Source organism: Parasteatoda tepidariorum, chromosome 2, assembly GCF_982258835.1.
Source record: "Parasteatoda tepidariorum strain Cologne lab strain chromosome 2, Ptep-v5.0, whole genome shotgun sequence".
NCBI classification, from domain to species: Eukaryota; Metazoa; Arthropoda; class Arachnida; order Araneae; family Theridiidae; genus Parasteatoda; species Parasteatoda tepidariorum.
Genome location: NC_141756.1, coordinates 27,576,460 through 27,595,655, shown reverse-complemented (window position 1 = coordinate 27,595,655; position 19,196 = coordinate 27,576,460). Strand labels below are relative to the sequence as shown.

At 30.2% G+C, this 19,196-nt stretch overlaps 1 protein-coding gene across 2 annotated transcripts; it reads right to left on the bottom strand.

Annotated features, from left to right (window-relative positions):
- Positions 1-935: 935 nt before the first annotated feature.
- LOC107444714 (TD and POZ domain-containing protein 1) lies at positions 936-17,546 on the bottom strand. 2 transcript variants are annotated; one of them, XM_016058926.3, is made up of 3 exons: positions 15,778-17,546; positions 3,539-3,623; positions 936-1,067 (listed from the first exon to the last, which is right to left on the bottom strand). In XM_016058926.3, exons 1-3 carry the CDS (start codon positions 17,420-17,422, stop codon positions 1,022-1,024), a joined length of 1,776 nt encoding a protein of 591 aa, XP_015914412.2. In that variant the 5' UTR covers positions 17,423-17,546; the 3' UTR covers positions 936-1,021. The 2 variants fall into 2 exon arrangements, with proteins under 2 accessions (XP_015914412.2, XP_042910110.2); XM_043054176.3 differs by lacking the exon at positions 15,778-17,546 and adding an exon at positions 11,023-12,691.
- Positions 17,547-19,196: the final 1,650 nt, after the last annotated feature.

Sequence of the window (19,196 nt, the reverse complement as noted above, 5' to 3'; positions counted from 1 at the left end):
CAAAATTATACTGCCATCTGTTTTTAAAATTTCAGTACGTTTGAATAAATTTAAGAAACATGTGGTAGTTTTATAGAATGCATACAGGCGTTTGTCATTAACGCTTTACTAATCCATATCAAAAGAACATACGAAATTTGTGCATAATTCGAGATGTACCGATGTGTGTTTATTGATGTTTTCAGAAATTTCATGAATAACAAGTTTGTAATTTTAATCATAGATGATTAAAAAAAAATTTATGTAATAATTAAATGCATTGAAATGCATGCATGTTATCTAATGCATTCTTATGTAATAACATTGTAATGTGCTCTTGAATTTATTCTTTTATAATTTTTTATGTTTACAAAACTTTATAAATGAAAATAAGTAAAAATCATGCTGCTGTCTTCTTTTTAATAACCTCCAATCATATATTTATCATTGAAACATGCATACATATACTTATTCTTCTTCACTGCGAATCGGAGAATAGGGCCTCTATCATAGCTTTTTATCTCACTCTATTTGTGGTCAGATATTTTGCTTCTTTCCATGTCTTTCTTATTGCTTTCAATTCGTTTTCACTTGTCCTGCCTAAAGTATTTTTAGCTGGGATTTGAAATCGGAACCTCTCTAGTAGAAGGTGGACAGCAAACCGTTATACCACGAATTAACTGATATTTTAATCGGGCATATTTTAACCTAAATGCAGATGAGACGGCTAATTTGCACCCTATCCACAGTTTCCAAACATGCTCTTCAATTAAAGCTTAAATTTTTTTAATAGAAATTTTCGAGATTCCTACTTCCTTTTCGTAAGTTAAAAACGTAGAGTGAATCGACGAAGATATTCGTTATACCTCTTTTCAAATTTTGAATGGTTTTGGCCAGTTGATAGAAAGATAGAATAAACGAAGATGAAATGCAGGTTTTTAATCCTATTATTTGTATTTTGTTTAAAAAATACTTTATTAGAGTAATTACAGGACTAACATAATGCAGGAATATATACTTAGAAGTAAAGATATATAATTTTTCATGGTGTAATCATCTGTCTTCCTTCTGGTTCAGGCATCGTCGAGCTGAAAATAAAGGAAAGAAAAATCATATATTTTTTTTACGAATAAATCATTATTATACTTATGATCCGAAGAATTTTGAAGACATTGCCAATTATCCAAGTCAAAAAATTTCAACACCATTTATTTAACTTTTTCAATTTATATTTTCAATGTGTTTTTTTTTGGGTGGATGAATTTATTTAAAATATAACATTCATTCATGCATGCAACTATTGATTCAGCATTTATATACGAATCAAGTTAGAAAGTATTTTAATATAAATTGATAATTTTGAGAATATTCCTCAGAATAAAAATAATTAATTTTTTCAATACTTTGTTACTTAATATATTTTGAATACTTATTTTATTTATTGAAACAATTATTTTCATTGATAATAATATGAATTCAGAATTATTGTATAGATCAATTGTTATTATTTTTATAAATGATTGTTATGCTTTGTATAATCAAATTTTCTTCTATATCAAATAGAAAATAAGTAAATAAACTACATAAAACTTAAGATATCAGGAAAGATTTGAATTTGATAAAGAGAAAGATCAAATATATATTTAATACGTGAACATTGCATGGTTAATGTAAGACAATATTAATTCTTATAGCATTGAATTAGCGCATTTTTAAATCAATGCGTTTTAAATAGAACTTAGAAAATTTAAGCGTATCGTATCAAAGAATATAGTTGAGTACAATCAAATAGATAGTAATTATGGCTTGAAAACATCTAAAAAACTAAAGCAAAATTAATTCAGTTAAAATTTCGAAAATTCAATTCTAGGGTTAATTAACTTAATTGAGTGACAAGGCTGCGAAGCTATGACATAAACGGGTCTCGAGAGAGTCACGATGTGACGGAGCTGTGACATATTCATTTCTCCAGAGAGTTACTGTGTCTCCAAGTTAAGACGTTTATAGGTCGCAGCTTCATTCCTGTGTGATGTCATTGTGAATGTCGTCAAATGAATATCTGTGATTGTTGCGATCTGGTTACTGTGTTATTTGGAGTCCACTAAGTTGGCAAGGAATACAAGAAAAATAATAAAAATGAGCATAAATCATGGGGACCAATTGCATGCTTAGACTAGAGAGGTATATTTAAAGTAAAACCAATCAGAACTGAGATCGTTGAACTAGAAACATTGCTATTAATGAAATATAAACGGAAGTTAATCGGATATTACCTTAACAATACAGTACAGATATTGCCATACAATATAAACGTATGTTAAGCAGATATTAAAGGTTGCAAAGTAAGACATGATAAAATAAAATCCTCATGCTGCCTTTCAGATTTTATTTTTATTCGTTAATAAAATGTCCCGCCATATTTTGTTCGGAGGAGGAACATGTTCAGTACTCGAAACATTTTATTTTCATTAACTGTTAGAAGCTTTTATTATTCTAACACGCCATTGTTAAATTTTTGCCATGGTCTTTAAAAATCGCTTCTTCTAGTAATGTTCTAGAATGCATATTAAAAAAAAAATTTATAATCTAGTTAAAAAAATTTCTCTTAAATAAATATTTTTATCAATAAAGGTATAAGTTATAGAAGAAAATGACAATAACGTGTGAAGTGCGATGACGAAAACCTACAGCCAGCAAGTTTTATACATAAATTACCGATGGTTATTGCTAAGAATTTTTTTAAAATTCTTATTAGGTCCCTATTAGTTAGACAGAAATATTTAAAAATTATGCGATTAATATGCTGCACTTTGTTTTTAAAAAAAATTATGCGGACAGGCTGTAAAAGATCTGGAAAACTAAAATAGGAAAAAAAATGCTAAATTTGAAAAAAAGAATGCACTTTTCAATTTCTTTCTTGATATAATAACAATTTTTCAAGTAATAGAGAACAGATTTTTACAATGTTGTCTTATATCTGTATTCAACAAAATAGCTGTTATTAAATTTTGTTCAAGTGAAATGAAATTCGATCGGAATCTAAACATTCTTTCTATCTTAGTTTCGAAAAAACTTGACCGTGAAGGACAGTTAGTTTAGAATCTAATGAATTGGATAGTCAGGGATAAGTATATAAAAGGTTTCTTAGAAATGAAGAAAATTGATTTTTTTAAAAATCACGAAAACTAATAAATGATATGTTAAAATATTTTTCAGAAAAATAAACGTTATTTGGACTTACTGCGATTATGCAGATAATTCTATTTTTACACAATTTATAAACACTCCAATTTATAATCAATCCTTCGATTATTTCCCTGTAATTAGGCTCAAACTTTAACAAAGGGACGAGTAAAATAGAGTAAGATGTAACATATTTTTTTAAAGATTTTTGCGAAACAAAACTTTTATAATTCATAAATCAAAATATTAAATCATTCTAAATTGAAAGAAACCTTTTCTATAAGTATCGTGTGAGAGTGATGCAAGATGGTTTTTTAAATGTGGTACCAGTATTGCGCGATTTTTTTAAACACCTCACCATAATTCTTGAACTTACTTCGAACTTCCAGCATCAAGATTATTCTGCTGTCGAATAACAGGTGGCAAACTAACTTCTTTCGAACTTCCAGGCATTGATTCCTCTGAAAATGAAAAGATTTTTTTTAATGTTACCCAATAGTCACACGAATAGCCATAGCCAGAATCAAGGGAGCCGGCAGCGGGGTGCAAGGGGGTGCACTTGCACCCCCCTGGCTTTTTTTAAAAAACAATTAAAGAGATACAGAAAAATTTTGTTATAAAATTATTTGTTAAACATATTTTTATGGACAAACAAATAATTAAGTAATTATTGATACATAACAATTAAAAAATTGTTTAATCGAACAAGAATTGTAATCGTCTTGTTTGCTGTCCAAATCTGTTTTTAACTTTTTCAATGAATTCTGAGTCATCTTTGATTCTTTTCTCATGCACACTGAGCATTCACAAACTTGGCAGATATCTAAGCTATATTTTTAAATTTCATTTAAAAAAATGTAAATAATATATTTTCTATTAACAAAGGTGTATAACACAAGCTGACTTCTCGCAACTGTAAAACTTCATCAACACAATGAATACCAATGTTAAGCGTGCACAAACACGTTAGTATGCGAAACTACTGTTTGTAGTTATTTGTGCTTCAAAGTCAGTAGCTATGCCAGCGCGATCGCTTCTGGGCAAAATTTGTAAGTACAAGAAATTCGTACTTTTTTTTAAATATCTTGCTAACAATGAAAAAACGTATCTTGAAAAAATGAACAGATGAAAGTATATGTAATAACAAAACAAAATGCAATAGCAGAATATTTTAATTTTTTTTCGGGGGGAGGGGAGGGTAGTTTTTTAAAGGGTTGCACCCCCTTTTATATTATTCTGCCGGCGCCCTTGGCCAGAATCTGTTTTAACAATTTAACAAATTTTTATAATTGTTTGCATATTCCTTAGTTCCGCAGAGGACTGATCGTTAAGACACGGTTTCCAGCAGATCGCCGAAGTCAAGCATCACTGGTTGCGGTCAGTGTGCGGGTGGGTGACCACTTGGATCAGTCTGCGTAGGGACCGAGGGTGTGCGGTATTGGTCCTCGTTAAACTGTTCTACTCTAAAGTGCTCGACTTCGTGTGCAGGTCGTCGGGCTACTGAAGCGGGGGTGCCATCCCCTCTGCAGAGGATCAAAATTGGCATATCATCCCCAGGGATGCTTCCCAGACCGTTGCCAATAGCCCATTGTGCAGCTCTAGTGCGGCGCAAATGAGCAACAACAAGCATATTCTTTGAAACATTTTCAACAATAATCAATTAAATAAAACAAAGAACAAATAAACATCCATATAGTTATGACGAACATGCAATGCCATAGTTAATGTTTTCATTCATATGCAATAGTTCATAGCAAGTGTTTCAGCTCTTAGTCAGAATGTATTTATATAATTCTCAATATCTCAACAGTTGCCAGGGAGTAAAAGGACTACTCGAGCACGTTATCAAATCATATAATTATTGCAGATTAGTGTAAGCAAATATTTTGTTAATATGTTAATCATGTAATGAATTGGATGATTATTAGGAAGATAATAATTTTCAACTTAAAACATTAATCGAAATAATACAGAATGTATGTCTCAAAAAGAAATAAATAAGAAGTAATTTAACAAGATGAAGACACTTATGACAATTTATATTTACCATCTCTTCTAGAGGAAGTTTTGCTGTCTTCCTCTGACGTCATGGCAGAACATGACTATTTCTGTTTCTCTAATCTTTCCTATTTAATTTTATTTCCGTTGTTGAACAGCGGACCCAGTTTTTGGCTTTACGATTACTAATGTTCAATTCCATAGCCTTGCGATGTTGAACCAATCCAGAAAACAAGGAGACTCCTAGATCAGTATCCCCTGAGGTATTATTTGTTATGGGAGCATGCAGTACTTTGGGACTCGACAGATTTAACGTGCATCAATCACCATTTACTACACGGGGAGTCTTCCACCGGTGGGGATCGAACCCGTGACCCCTTGAACACGGTCTCAGTTCTCTATCAACCAAACTATTCCGGCCTCAGTTTTTGCTATTTAATTTTGCTATTTAACATTGAAATGAAAGAGATGGGTTTTTAGGGAATTTAAACATTGTACTTTCAGATAACAAACTAATGTTTCGATGCATAGTGAAATGTGATCTATCTGCCTTATGAAAATGAATTTTTGATGTCGGAAGATAATGTAAACAAAAAAAAAGTTGAAATTAATACAAGCAAAATCTTCTACCCGAAATAAAAACAACCTCGGCAAATCTTATCGTTCAGAACACTTTTAAACACAGGTCTAGAATAAAATCAATTTGGAACATTAAATATAACTTTTTGTTCGATTTTTTTTAAATATTTGACTATAAACATTAAGGTTTATATGCATAATTTCTTTCTCTTTATCTCTTTTGCTACTTTTAATCATAGAGTAATAAATAGGAGGAAACGGCATGCCCGTAAACTCGTGAAGTCTTAACCGCAACCGCGGCGCCATATTGGTACAACCAAAACAAATCGAACTTCCGTAGATATAACCCAGCGAACTTCGTTGAACTAGAGCTGTACGTGTTTAAACATTCTTCAAACTGAGTAATAGATTTTATTTTAGCAATTAGTCTATTGCTGAAAATGATATTAAACCAAATAGAAATTTAAATAATACAGTCTGAAAAGATCAATTTTTCAAATATAGTTGCATGCTTTATATATTGATAAACAGGTTATAATAATTAATTCATATGCTTAAAAAAATTAAAAAGAAACAGTTTTTTTTTTTTTTTTTTTTTTTTTTTTTAACTAAGTGATACATTAACAAATTTAAACAGTTTTATTTTCTGACTTTAAAAAAGCAAGCTAAAACTTTTTATAAAAGAACTTTTTAAAATTATTTATCTAAAAATAAAATCATTTTCTTTATCATTATCTTTCTTCATTTATTTGAAAAAAATGGGACAAGTACCTGATACTCTTTATAATTATACGTAATTTTAATTTCACTTTCTTTTCATCTTATTATAAAAACATGGATGACCATTAAATATTTATTTCAGTTTTTTATTAAAGTCAAAAGTCAGATGAAATTTTAGTTTTTACTGATTATAAATATGTACAGATTATAATTTTATGATATATATATATATATATATATTTAATAAATATAGTAAATAAATGTGTGTAAAAACAAAAAGATTAATAAACTTGTTCCTTTTTTTTACTGCATTTATATTTTACAATGCTTGAGTTAAAAACTGTGAAACATTATGTACTTAACACTAAAGAAGATTCACACATATATTAGTGATAATGCGCTCTTTAAACTTAACATAAAATACATAAAATAGATATAACAAAATTAAAATAACTTTTTGGATATATTTCTATTTTAAAGCTTATACGACACTTTTTAATAAATAAAAATATTTACACAGTAAAACTTAAAGCTTATGAGCACTAAATGAAAAAAACCAATGTCCCCCGGGTTTTTTTAATAAAATCAAGGCGGGTTGGGTTTTTTCAAACCCTGCTAAAAAGCAGCAAGTAATTATATATTTACTCATTGTATTTTCAAAGTGTTGACATTTAAATCTAGTACTTTCCAGGATTTCTATGTGCCTTAAAAAGGCTTTAGTATTCATTTTATCTTTTAAAGTTTCTTAAAAGCCTTAAAATTTGTTTCATCTGAGCCTCCACCTTCCTCTACTAACGATTCAATTGCTGTGTCAATGCTATAATTTATTATAGAGCATTCATTATAGATAATAATGCCTGGGCATTTATTATAGAGCATTTATTTGCTCATATACTTCATGTATATTTTGTGAATGAGATAGAGAATTTCATGAGTGGAGTTTAAACCTCAATTGGAAAATAAATATTCCTATATATTAAATACTCTGGGTATCTACCTTTAAAAATAAATACACAGTTAATTTACGTTGCTATTTGTAAATTACAATTTTGTACACTTCATATGATCAAGTGCTTTGCAAAAAAAAAAGAAGAAAAAAAAGAAATTAGACTTCTATGCTTAGCAATAAAAAGTATATTATGGACTAGTTTTATTACCCAAATGTTTACTCAATTGGCTTAATGTTGATTATTGCTATTCTTTTAGCACAAACCAATATTTTTCCCTTTAAATATTCTAACTTTAAAGAAAAGTGCGTTTCATATTATTTTGCTTATATTCAAAATAGTGTGGTTTTAATGTGATATTCTTTGAATAAATTTTTATTGGAAAGATGCCCCCTTAAATAACAATAATATATTACTTTTAATGCCTAGATAAAATATAAAGGAACCTAAGTTCCCGAAAACTGCTGTAAAGTTCTTTTTTCAATTCAGTTGTAAAATAGAGCTATCTTAAAACGTTTTTTTTTGGGAAGAAGAAAAGAAACTAATGTTGAAAAATTGAATGAAAAAAGGTGTTATGTATTAACAACAAAACTATTTCAATCTCGTTTTCGAAATTTTCCAATCATAAGAGAAAAGATCAAAAACAACCTAACTCTTCCTCTTGAAACCTGAGCTGCTCCGCGAAGTTTCTGGTTATACCAACATGGCCGCCGCTACTTGACAGTTACTTCTCTCGCGCCAACAGGGAAGGGGAGGAATGCCCACTCCTTCTTATTTATAACTCTATGCTTTTAATTGACATCTACTCCAAGGAAAGTTTATAAAAATTTTATATATAAAAAAGAAATAAAGATCTCTTGAGAGTATCTACAGTCAATAAAGTTAAAAAGCTGAAAAAAAAACACGAGAAAAAACTTGAATTTGCCATAGTTTTTAAAAAAGTTTTTAACTTGTAAATAAGTTTTTAACTTGTTATTTTTAAACAAAATTTGAAACAAAATTTGCGCTAAGTTCTCAAGCAAAAAAATTTCACTTTCATCACGGTAAATTTCAGCTCTGTCTTTATATTTCAGAGGACTACAGATTGACTAAACGGTATTTTTTTCCTAAAAGTTAAAAAGTTATTAATTCTAGAACTAGTTATCGAATCTTAAATTTTTCTATCCCGTAATATCTAATGTACTTTTCTAAACATACTTTCTTAATTTCAAGTTTCTACGCCTTATAAATTTTGTGCAGCAAAGCAAAATGCAAACAAAATTTAAAGGAAAAAAAACGAAATTCGCAACAAAGCACTTAAAATTTATATAATTTTCAAGCAAATTAGAATTTGAAAACAAACTCCATGTTAAGTTTAAAAATAAATGTGGCAACAAAATTAAACTGTGAAGTTCATTCCTGTGTCCTGTAGATCGGTCCATACTGGTTTTTTTCCCACAATTTTAACAGTTACTAGTTTTTGAACTAATAAATGAATGTTTATTTTTCCAATCCCTGTGGATATTTCAGCACACTTTCGTGTTTTCAAATTTATAAGTTTTATAGTTTTTGCGCAAGAAAACAAAATGTAACGTTAAAATGAACATCCAAACCAAATGATGTTGGCGGCTATCATGGTTTTTCAATAAAGAGCAATACTTTCTGTACTATGAAAAAAAAATAATTGAATATTAACCACAAAAATGGGGATCCCTTCTTTACCAGGAGTGCTTCATTATATTGCCACCATTTTTCGTGTTCAATGACACAAAAAATTTTAACAAGTTATGATGAACGAAAATCGTTATTTCTACGATAAAATTTATAATAAGAACAATAAATTTAGAATAGACAAATTGAACAATTCTCGATGAAAAAACTTTGTAATTCAAACATGCACATCAAGCAAAGAGAACACCAAAGCGAATTCGAATTAGGCTTAATAGAACAGATGCGGAAAAAAGTAGAACCTAATTTATTTAATTTTATCGATAAACATGCGTAAATTATCTTAAGAGAACATTAACAATCATTATCATTCAATTAAAGTATGCATGCCAATGAATATTTGTCTGTGTGGAATTTTTAGCAGCGAGCAAGACAACTAATAACTTACATCTTTTAGTGATCAATGGTAAATGGTCTGACGATTTCCAAACGTGAGGTAAAATAGGTGTTTTTGAATGCAAAAATAACTTGAATTGGCTTAAATGCGTGTGAGCTTAATAAAACAATGTTCCATTATTGTTTAAAGAGCATATGAGCTATCGATACGAAGTTATTTTGAAGCAAAGGTTAAGTTGACAGACTTTCTGAAATTCTTTTCACCAAACTCATTACATCTCACTTTATATATTAAGTGGTAAGTTATTGGATAGTATAACAAAAGAATTTTTGTAAATTTTAGAATTGCATATTTTAATAAATAATTCAGATTTTTTTTGTATATGTGGTAATAAATTAAATTAATCAATGCTAAAATTTGAATGGATAATATATACACACCGAACAGTGGTTGATAAAATTTTACAAAGGAAAGCAGCATAATTATATATTTTTTTCGCAAATGTATTGAAAGAAAATGCAATTATTTTTACAGTCCATCGCTATTTTATTTTATTTAGAAAAGTAAAGGCCCAAGAATTCAAATGATTTATAAAATATTCAAACGTTTTGAACAATAAATATCATAAATAAATATCAACAAATAAATATCATAAGTATAAAAACATAGTCACATAGAATATCTATTATTATTAATTCATAGGAAATTCAGATATTCATTTTATTTTTTCAGTTATCTTTGATTACATGGCTTTTAAAATTGGTTTTTGTGTTGTTGTTTATGTTTATATATTGTTAACAGGAGAGATACCTACAGGGCAAAAAAGCCACCAAGAACTTATCATTCATTAAATTTTTCTATTTGCTGTTTTTTTGAAAATAATTTTACAGATTGTTATTTTCGTTGACCTTAAGTAATCATTAAGAAACAATCATCTTGTTATGAAATTTCTAATAATGGTAATGTATCTTTAAGTTGGCTCAAATCTTTGAAAAATAAAACTCAAAATATTTTAAGCAACCTAAGTTTCATTAGTGAAATGTGTGGGTAATTTACTCTTAATTTACTAACTAATCGTTTCGATGTTTGTAAGTATAATTGAAACATTTGTTAGGACTGATACAAAACTAAATTTTGTCGAAAAAAATTAATGGGAGTTTATAAATCAGATAAAATCGTCTTATAGTTTATCAGTCATATGTTTAGCTAAGTTTGTGTACAATTACAGCTTCCATAACCACTTGTTACTTGTAACTCATAGAGGCAATTTAAAAGAAAAAATATTCTTAAGTTGTGCGTACAAATTAGCTCTTAAATAATACCTCGGTCGGCTAGATCTCATTGGTTCTTGGGATTTATAGGAAAAGCAGGTGTGGTCCTTGGGGAGAAAAGTTTGGACACTCCTTTTTCACCTGTTATAACTTGATTGATTGAACGTGGAATTTCATTCTATTCCATCAAGCTATTATGGTATTTTGAGTCAAAGCTGGTCATTCTTATTTACCTTATTCCGTCATTATTTTGTTGTGATTTAATGGACTGCTGAGGATATAAAAGATTACTTTGACTTACCTTTCTTGTTCTTGGCAAGGTTATTTGATACTCTGAAAAGTATAACAGTCGCCAAAGTCTCGTTTATTTTTATTAATTGCAACCATTCCGGGGAAGATAACAATTCCACCGAATTTTCGACGATGAAGTCAACTGCTGAATATTTTAAGTATTCATGATTTCCTTTATCAGCGATTGATAATATTTTGCACACATTTGCCAAGGATAAAACTGACTTTAGAAATTTCGAACATTTCTCAACCAATGGCAGTACTTGATACTTGTCAGCTATTATTAACAGATTTAGAGCTACCTTTTCATCCATTTGCTGGATTTCACTAGTGTATATGTACTCCAAGAAATATTTTAAAGTGTTTTTATCCGCTTCGATATTTAAGAGCGTCGAAGACATGCCCTGTTTAAATATCGTGGAAAATACTGGTGACCGGGCTGCCAGCACAAGTTTGTGTGCAGGAAAAATGTCATCGCCAACACGCAATTCGACATCGATAAATTGTTTATTTACAAGCAAGTTTAGGAGGCCTTGTTTCAGATCTGAAGCAATATGAATCTTAGAAGCTCTAATGCCTTCCTCACTGATTGACGAATTTATGCATCCCCGCTCGTTGTTTTGAAATTCGATATTTTTGTTCATTTCCGAGTTTTTTAGATAATTTATTGTAGATGAATATGGATGTGTTAAACGGAGTCTCATCCTGATTTCTTCAAGACTAAAACATTCAGCTTTCTCTAGGTGCTCTTCAGTAATAAAACTGGGAAATCTCCAGACTTTATTGCAATGCAATATTTCAAAATGTTCGTACGATACTATTTTGGTACCATTTGAACTAAAAATGGCTATATCACACACAAATAAATGTTCGCAATTATTTTTAATGTCCGAAGAAATTTCAATTTGAATTTGGTCAATAACGTACTTGAAAGTGATTTCTAAGGATATATTAGTTAAACATACATTTTTAATAACTGACCAATTTTTAAAGTTTGAGAATTTGAAATGCCACTCAAATGGTACAACATGTAGATGAGCTGCTGTTTCGATTTCGCAACATGTAACCAATCTATCCTCAAGTGAAATGGAGCAACTCTCAAAATTACTCGACATGTAACAACGGAGTACTAAAGTATCATCGGAACAGTTCGACATTTCCTTCATTAAATCATCCAACTCTATTAGTTCACATGGCTCTGAAAAAATTTCATTTTGAAATATTTGATTGAATTTTTGAGAGGTTCTTAAAAAATCTCCATCAGCGTTAGTTAGCTCATACCAAAAGTTGAGATGGATGTTTCCATTTACTAAACTACATTTCTCCAATGAAAGTTGACACGCAATGTTTTTCTTCTCAGTCTTCCAGATAAGTCCTTCTGTGTAATGTTTTACAAAAAGATGTAAACACCATTCACACTCTTCTAAGCTTTCGACTTTAAATATGGAGCTTCTGTAGTTAAAAAGACATGAAAAGTTGTAGTTCTGAATTCTCCAAATGCACAAAGATTCTTTTAAATTTACAAACATTCCTTCGAATTCGTCACTCATGCTCAAATCTGTTAACAAAACTGCCAATTAGCAAAACTGTCAACTGCACCCTAGCCTAGGTTTAAACATCTTTCAAAAAAACAATGCTCGAAATATTTATCAGTAGTATCAGTCTATCTAATATCAAGTGGAAGTCTGTGATAGAAAACAATAGCTACAGAAATTATCAAATCTCGCTATAACTGAAGATACAATTATTTATCAAACACGAAACATGTTTAGGAATTAAAAAGTATACTTTGTGATATTATAAAATTAAAATAAAATAACAATGTTTCAACAATCTAATAAAAACAATTCGATGTCATTTGTGCTACAAGGAACAGCTCCTTTCAAGCATAGCAATTATGAATTAATTAATACATAATTATACATAACAATTAATTTAAATTAATTGTGATGTTAAAATTTTATTTGATTTAAGTTTTTACATACAGCATTTGGCCTATGAATTCTTAAAATAGTTAAATATTAATTATTTCTATTATTATAAAACAAAAACAAATGGATGACTTTTATCGAATTTTGTAGGTGCTTCATTATCAATATATTTATTTATTTCGGGAGGGAAGAGTTGAGAATAATCAACCTTCTCTTACTTTTTGTTGCAAGACTCGTTTGCAATATTACGATAGAATTCTTTAGTTTTTATTAAATGAGAATGATATTTTAGTTACAATGTCGTTTACTACCTTATTTCAAAATTATTCTTACTTTTGAACACATAAATATTGCAGAATTTTCGTTTTAATATTCTAAATATGTAAAGAAAAGATAGAAAAGAAAGACCAAGAAAAAAATAAAACATTCTAGTTTTCTTTCAGAATTAAAATGTTTTTCTAAAGGATTATAAATTCATATTTTAAGTAATAATTATTATTTTTGATTATCGTCAAGAATTTTGACTAGTAAGTCATTATAATTTGATCATCTATCTAGGTGAAAAGAGAGAAAGTTGAAAATTTTTGCAAAAGAAGAGAAAGTTTTAAATTTGCATATAATTATTTTGTTTCGTAGTAGGAAGTGCATGAGCTTAAAGACTACTTAGTATTCGGGCCATTATTGAAATTGAAAAAGTAAAACGAAATTTATAATGAATTGTCCAAAGAACGACTTTTTTTTAAAAGTATTTGACAATTATAAAGACTTAATCAAATATATTCTTTAAACTAAAGAATAATGAGTGTTCCAAATCGTCCGAAGTTTGAGCGTCTAAATTTTGAGTCGCTTCATAAAAGAACTGCGTTGTATATGTGTTTATATTCAGAACCATATTTGTAAAATTGCTGCAGGGATAGCTTGGTTGGTAGGGCACTGGGCCCGTGTTCAAGAGGTCAGGGGTTCGGTACTCGCCGGCTGAAGACTCCCCGTCTAGTAAATGGTGACTGATGCCCGTTAAATCTGTCGAGTCACAATGTCCTCCATGCTCCCATAGCAAATAGTTCCACTTGGGTTACTGATCCAAGGAGTTTCCTTGTCTTCTGGATTGGTTCAAGATTATGAGGCTACGGAGTGGAACATTAGTAGTCGTAAACCCAAACATTGGGTCGGCTGTTCAACGACGGATGTAAAATATATTTTTAAAATATTAAATTAAGAGATTGAAGTCGGGGATTAAACAGGATTAAATTAAACCAGGTGCATTGATACTAGTCAATTCAAAAACCTCCAAAATGAGAGAAGGCCTTTGTCTAGATCACTTTTGTAGTTTTATAGAGCGATCGTAAATTGCACAGCGGAGGAAAATAAGAAAGATATCAAATTACACCGTTAGGGCTACGAGAGGATCAAATCCGTCGTGTATGGTTGCCCGTGCGAAGGCCTTCTCTCTTCTAAAGGGTGCTGGTTAATTTCCCTTACTTCAGTTGTATTAACTCTTAGATTCCCAACGTGGGTGGTATGGTCCCAAGAGAAAGATAAGGATTTTTATGGAGCACTAGGAAAAATGTGGATATTCTATGGGCTAAATACTTCTAAATTTCTTCGTTTTGTATTAAAAATGCCTCTTACATTTATTATTCAAAAACTAATAGAAAGTTATACTTTGAGGACCTAAAGATATTTTAATTTTAGTTCATTCTGTTCCCCTCTTAACAAAGAATTTTTGAATTTAATTTTACGTTTATGTATTTTCTTCTTTGCTAATTTAAAAGGTTGTTATCAAAGCATAGTTGACTTCAGTTAATCGATTGTTAATTTATGAAATCTCTTTGATTTATTTTCTGAATATATTTTACTTAGTCTGAGTGCACCAAAAACTCGGGTAATGGATTATAGGTAAACTTTATTATAGTCATAAACGATATCTCCTATTTCTCTCCTCTTTTTTTTTTTTTTTTGTAATACTTCGAAAATTAATTTAATTAAGCATTTCATTTAAATCACGAAGTATAATAATTTATTTTCTACAAATTAATATAAAAACGTTTCCAACATTGCCCATTAAGATTATTTTAAATAACCTAACGGCAGGGTTTTTGAAGTGTATCATAAGAAACTATTAAGAAGATTTAATCGAATAAAATATTTATTGATTATATATTTTTATAATATCTTTGTCTTTTTTCTTTTTTCGCTAAATGCGTTAAAATTTTTTTGACATGTAAATTGGGAGTTGATCCAAGAAAAGTTGGGAACCTATGTATTGACTAAATAGGGGGCCTAGTATTTTGGTCTTAAATCATTTTTTATATTTTATAAACTATGTTATAATCTTCGTTTAACAGTCATCCCTATTTTCGAGTTTACGACTACTAATTTTCAACAACGTAGACTGGTAATTTTGATCCAAATCTAGAAAACAAAGGAACACATCTATCAAGTATTGGGACAAATTTGCTTTCTTGTAGAACTTTTTGATGAATTAAATCAAATTTGCTTTACGTGGAGGGAAAGACCACGAGAACCTCCCGCGGTTAGCCTGACGGCAAAGGGATTCTAACCCATGATCCATCTACCTCTGAGAACATTTCACGCCAGCATAGTGGTCGGTGCAAGCCGGATGCAGAATTCGTATCGACAAGTCATCTCTGGGAATCGATCCAGGTCACCTATTTGGAAACTGAACGCTTATCTGTAGAGCCATCACGGTTCTATATTATATTTATGATATCTCAGAAATATTTTTTCATTTTAATTTCAAAATATATAGTTTAGTTACTATATTTTTTCATTTACAGAAAATCAACAAAGGCATAAAAATATTTTTGACTCACCTGCAGTTCCAACTTTCAATTTAGTAAGCACTTCCTTCGCCAAAGCATTATTTACTATTATCAACTGGGACCATTCCGATGACGATAATATTTTCATTGAATGTTTCAAGATGAAGTTTACAACATAGGATTTCAACTCCTCTTGATTTTCTTTATCAGCAATCAATAACAATTTACAAGCATTTCCCAAAGACAAAACAAACTTCAAATATTTCAAGCATTTTTTTACTAATGGCTCAACCTGAAATTTTCTTGCAACATCTAACAAGCTCATTGCTTTTTCTTCGTCCATTTCGCTAATTTTACCAGTATATATGTATTCTATTAAAGACTTTAAAGTTTTGGTTTCAACATCAGGAATGTCCACAGTGTCAACTGGTATAAGAATGCTCTCGACTTTTCTCTGAGCAATGGACAATGGTTCATGACTGGACCCCTCTATGTAATATGGTCTGCCTTTCTCAAACACTTCCCTGAATACTGGTGATCGGATCGCCAGAATTGCTTTGTGAGCAGGTATTATTTCATTATTAACACGCAATTTATTGTCAGCAAAGGTTTTGTCCATCAACAAATTATAAAGGTCTCGGTGCAGATGTGAAATACAATCAGTAACAGAAACTACATCTGAATTTGCTTTTGCGATCAATGGATGCTGGTTATCACTACTTTTCATTTCACTGTTCTTGGTCAAGTGTCCACTTTTATCCTCAACTACATTAGTGTTAGCATTCGGGAGTAATCGGATAGGGTCGTCAAAGTTTTTCAATTTCAAATTCTTGTTCTCTTCCAGACTTTTATAATAATTTAATTTATTAGATTTTCCATGCTTAAAATGAAAATTTACTCTTATTTCTCCCATTTTGAAGCATTGGGCTTGGTTAAGATGTTGTTTTGAAAAAAAAGGTGTTCCAGGCAATTTTTTGTTGCATTTACTAATGAAATACAAACTGATTTTTCTAAATACTTCATTATTACTGGCATCAGTCAGGATTACGGTGCACCAGACTTTGTGTTCCCAGATATCGTTAATACTTGATGAAATTTCAATTTGAATTCCGTCAGTAGTATACTTAAAATTAATTTCTAGCAGTATGGTTTTGAGATTTATACGCTTCATTGCTGTCCAGTTTATGAAGTCAGTAAACTTAAAATTCCAGTTAAATGACTCGCTATAATCAGTTATCCTTGTTTCAGCCTCACAATTTATGAACGCAACATCGCTCGACAACAGTAAAAAACCAACTTGTGCATAAGCCAAGTGACATCGTACAGTTAAATTTTTTTCAGTACATTTGGATTGTTCGTTTATTAGCTCTTTGATATCAATTAAATTATATTCCATTGAAATTGATGATCGTTCTAAAATTAGAGTAAAATCTTCTGAGGATTTCAAAATTTTGCCCATTGAATTAATCAGTTCAAACCGATACTTCAAATCTGTATTCTTATTCATTGCTTTGTTGTCAAGCAGGGCAAAATAACAGAAGATGTGATTTTTTTCCCTGTAAACATATAATCCCCACTCGCTGTCTCCTAAACTTCCAGCTTTAAATATGGGACACATATAGTAAAAGTCATTTTCAAACTTACACCCTTTAATAGTCCAATTAATTAAAAAATATCCATTGTTTCGTGCGGCCATTTTTCACATTTAAGCAAATTTAAAGACTGATGATGAAAAGCAAGTTTCAAACAATGATTTATCACTAACACTCTTATACCAATTCTTCTGCTTTTCATTTGTTTGAAAGACCGTCACGTGGTTAACGTCTACGTCATTATCTTTTTCCTTCTTGTTATCTTGTATGTAACGTCACATTATTTTGCTTCAGATGTTTTTTAGTAGTGGTTGGGACTTTTCAAAACCGAAGATACAAAACGATTCCCTTTTAATTAATTTTATTTATTTTTAAGAGTTGTGAATTATTTCTATTTCTATATGAATATTTTTGAGATTAAAAAGATTTTTTTTTGTAAATAAAACTTGTATTAAGGTGTATTATGTAAGATCACCCTTAATATGTATTTTTAGCATCTTTATCTAAACTGAGAAGAAAGAGTACATACATTGGGGTAAAAATTAATATTTAACCATAGAATTAACAAAATCGCTAAAAAAGATTACAAATTACAGTAGAAATTTTGTGAACAAAAAGGCAGATTGGATAGCAGAAGGATATAAGTTTTATTTATTGTGCGTAAACTGCAAGTAAATAGAACTCATAAAATAAGTTCAAAATGTAGATTAAACAAAGGCAAATTACAGAACAATGAAAAAAAGGGAAAAAGAAAAATAATAATAAAAATAAAAATACCAAAAAACTGGAAGAAAAAAAATCCGCAAAAAAGGACAAAAATTTAATGAAAAATCCGGATATAACAAACTTTAGATATTTCAAGCATTTCTTTACCAATGGCTCAACCTGAAACTTTTTTGCAACAAATAACAAGCTTACGGCTTTTTCTTCGTCCATTTCACTGATTTTACTAGTATATATGTATTCTATTAAAGACTTTAAAGTTTTGGTTTCAACATCAGGAATGTCCACAGTGTCGTCTGGTATGACAATAGTCTCGACTACTTTCTGAGCAGTGGACAATGGTCTATGACTGGACCCCTCTATGTAATATGGTCTGCCTTTCTCAAACGCTTCCCTGAATACTGGTGATCTGATTGCCAGAATTGCTTTGTGAGCAGGTATTATTTCATTATTAACACGCAATTTAACATCAGCAAAGGTTTTGTCCATTAACAAATTATAAAGGTCTCGGTGCAGATGTGTAATACAATCAGTAACGGAAACTACTTCTGAGTTTGCGTTTGGGATCAATGGAGGCTGGTTATCACAACTTTTCGATTCACTGTTCTTGGTCCAGCATCCATTTTTATAATCAGGATTTTCATTATCAGCTCCATCAGGAATCGATAGAGGATGATAGTCACTATTTTTTAATTCGCTCCTCTTGGTCAAGTGTCCACTTTTATCCTCAACTACATTAGGGTTAGCATTCGGGAGCAATTGGAGAGGGTCGTCACATCTTTTCAATTTCAAAAATTCTTGTACTCTTTCAGGTTTTTATAATAATTTAATTTATTAGATTTTCCATGCTTAAAATGAAAATTTACCCTTAGTTCTCCTCGTTCGAAGCATTCGGCTTTGTTAAGATGTCGTTTCGAAAAAAAAGGTGTTACAGGCAATGTTTTGGTGCATTTACTAATGCTATACCAACTGGATTTTTCAAATACTTTCTTATTACTGGCATCAGTCAGGATTACAGAGCACCAGAATTCGTGTTCCCAGCTATCGTTAATATTGGATCAAAATTCAATTTGAATTCCGTCAGTAGTATACTTAAAACTTATTCTTAAATCTAACGGTAAGGTTCCGACATTTATACGCTCCAATGCTGTCCAG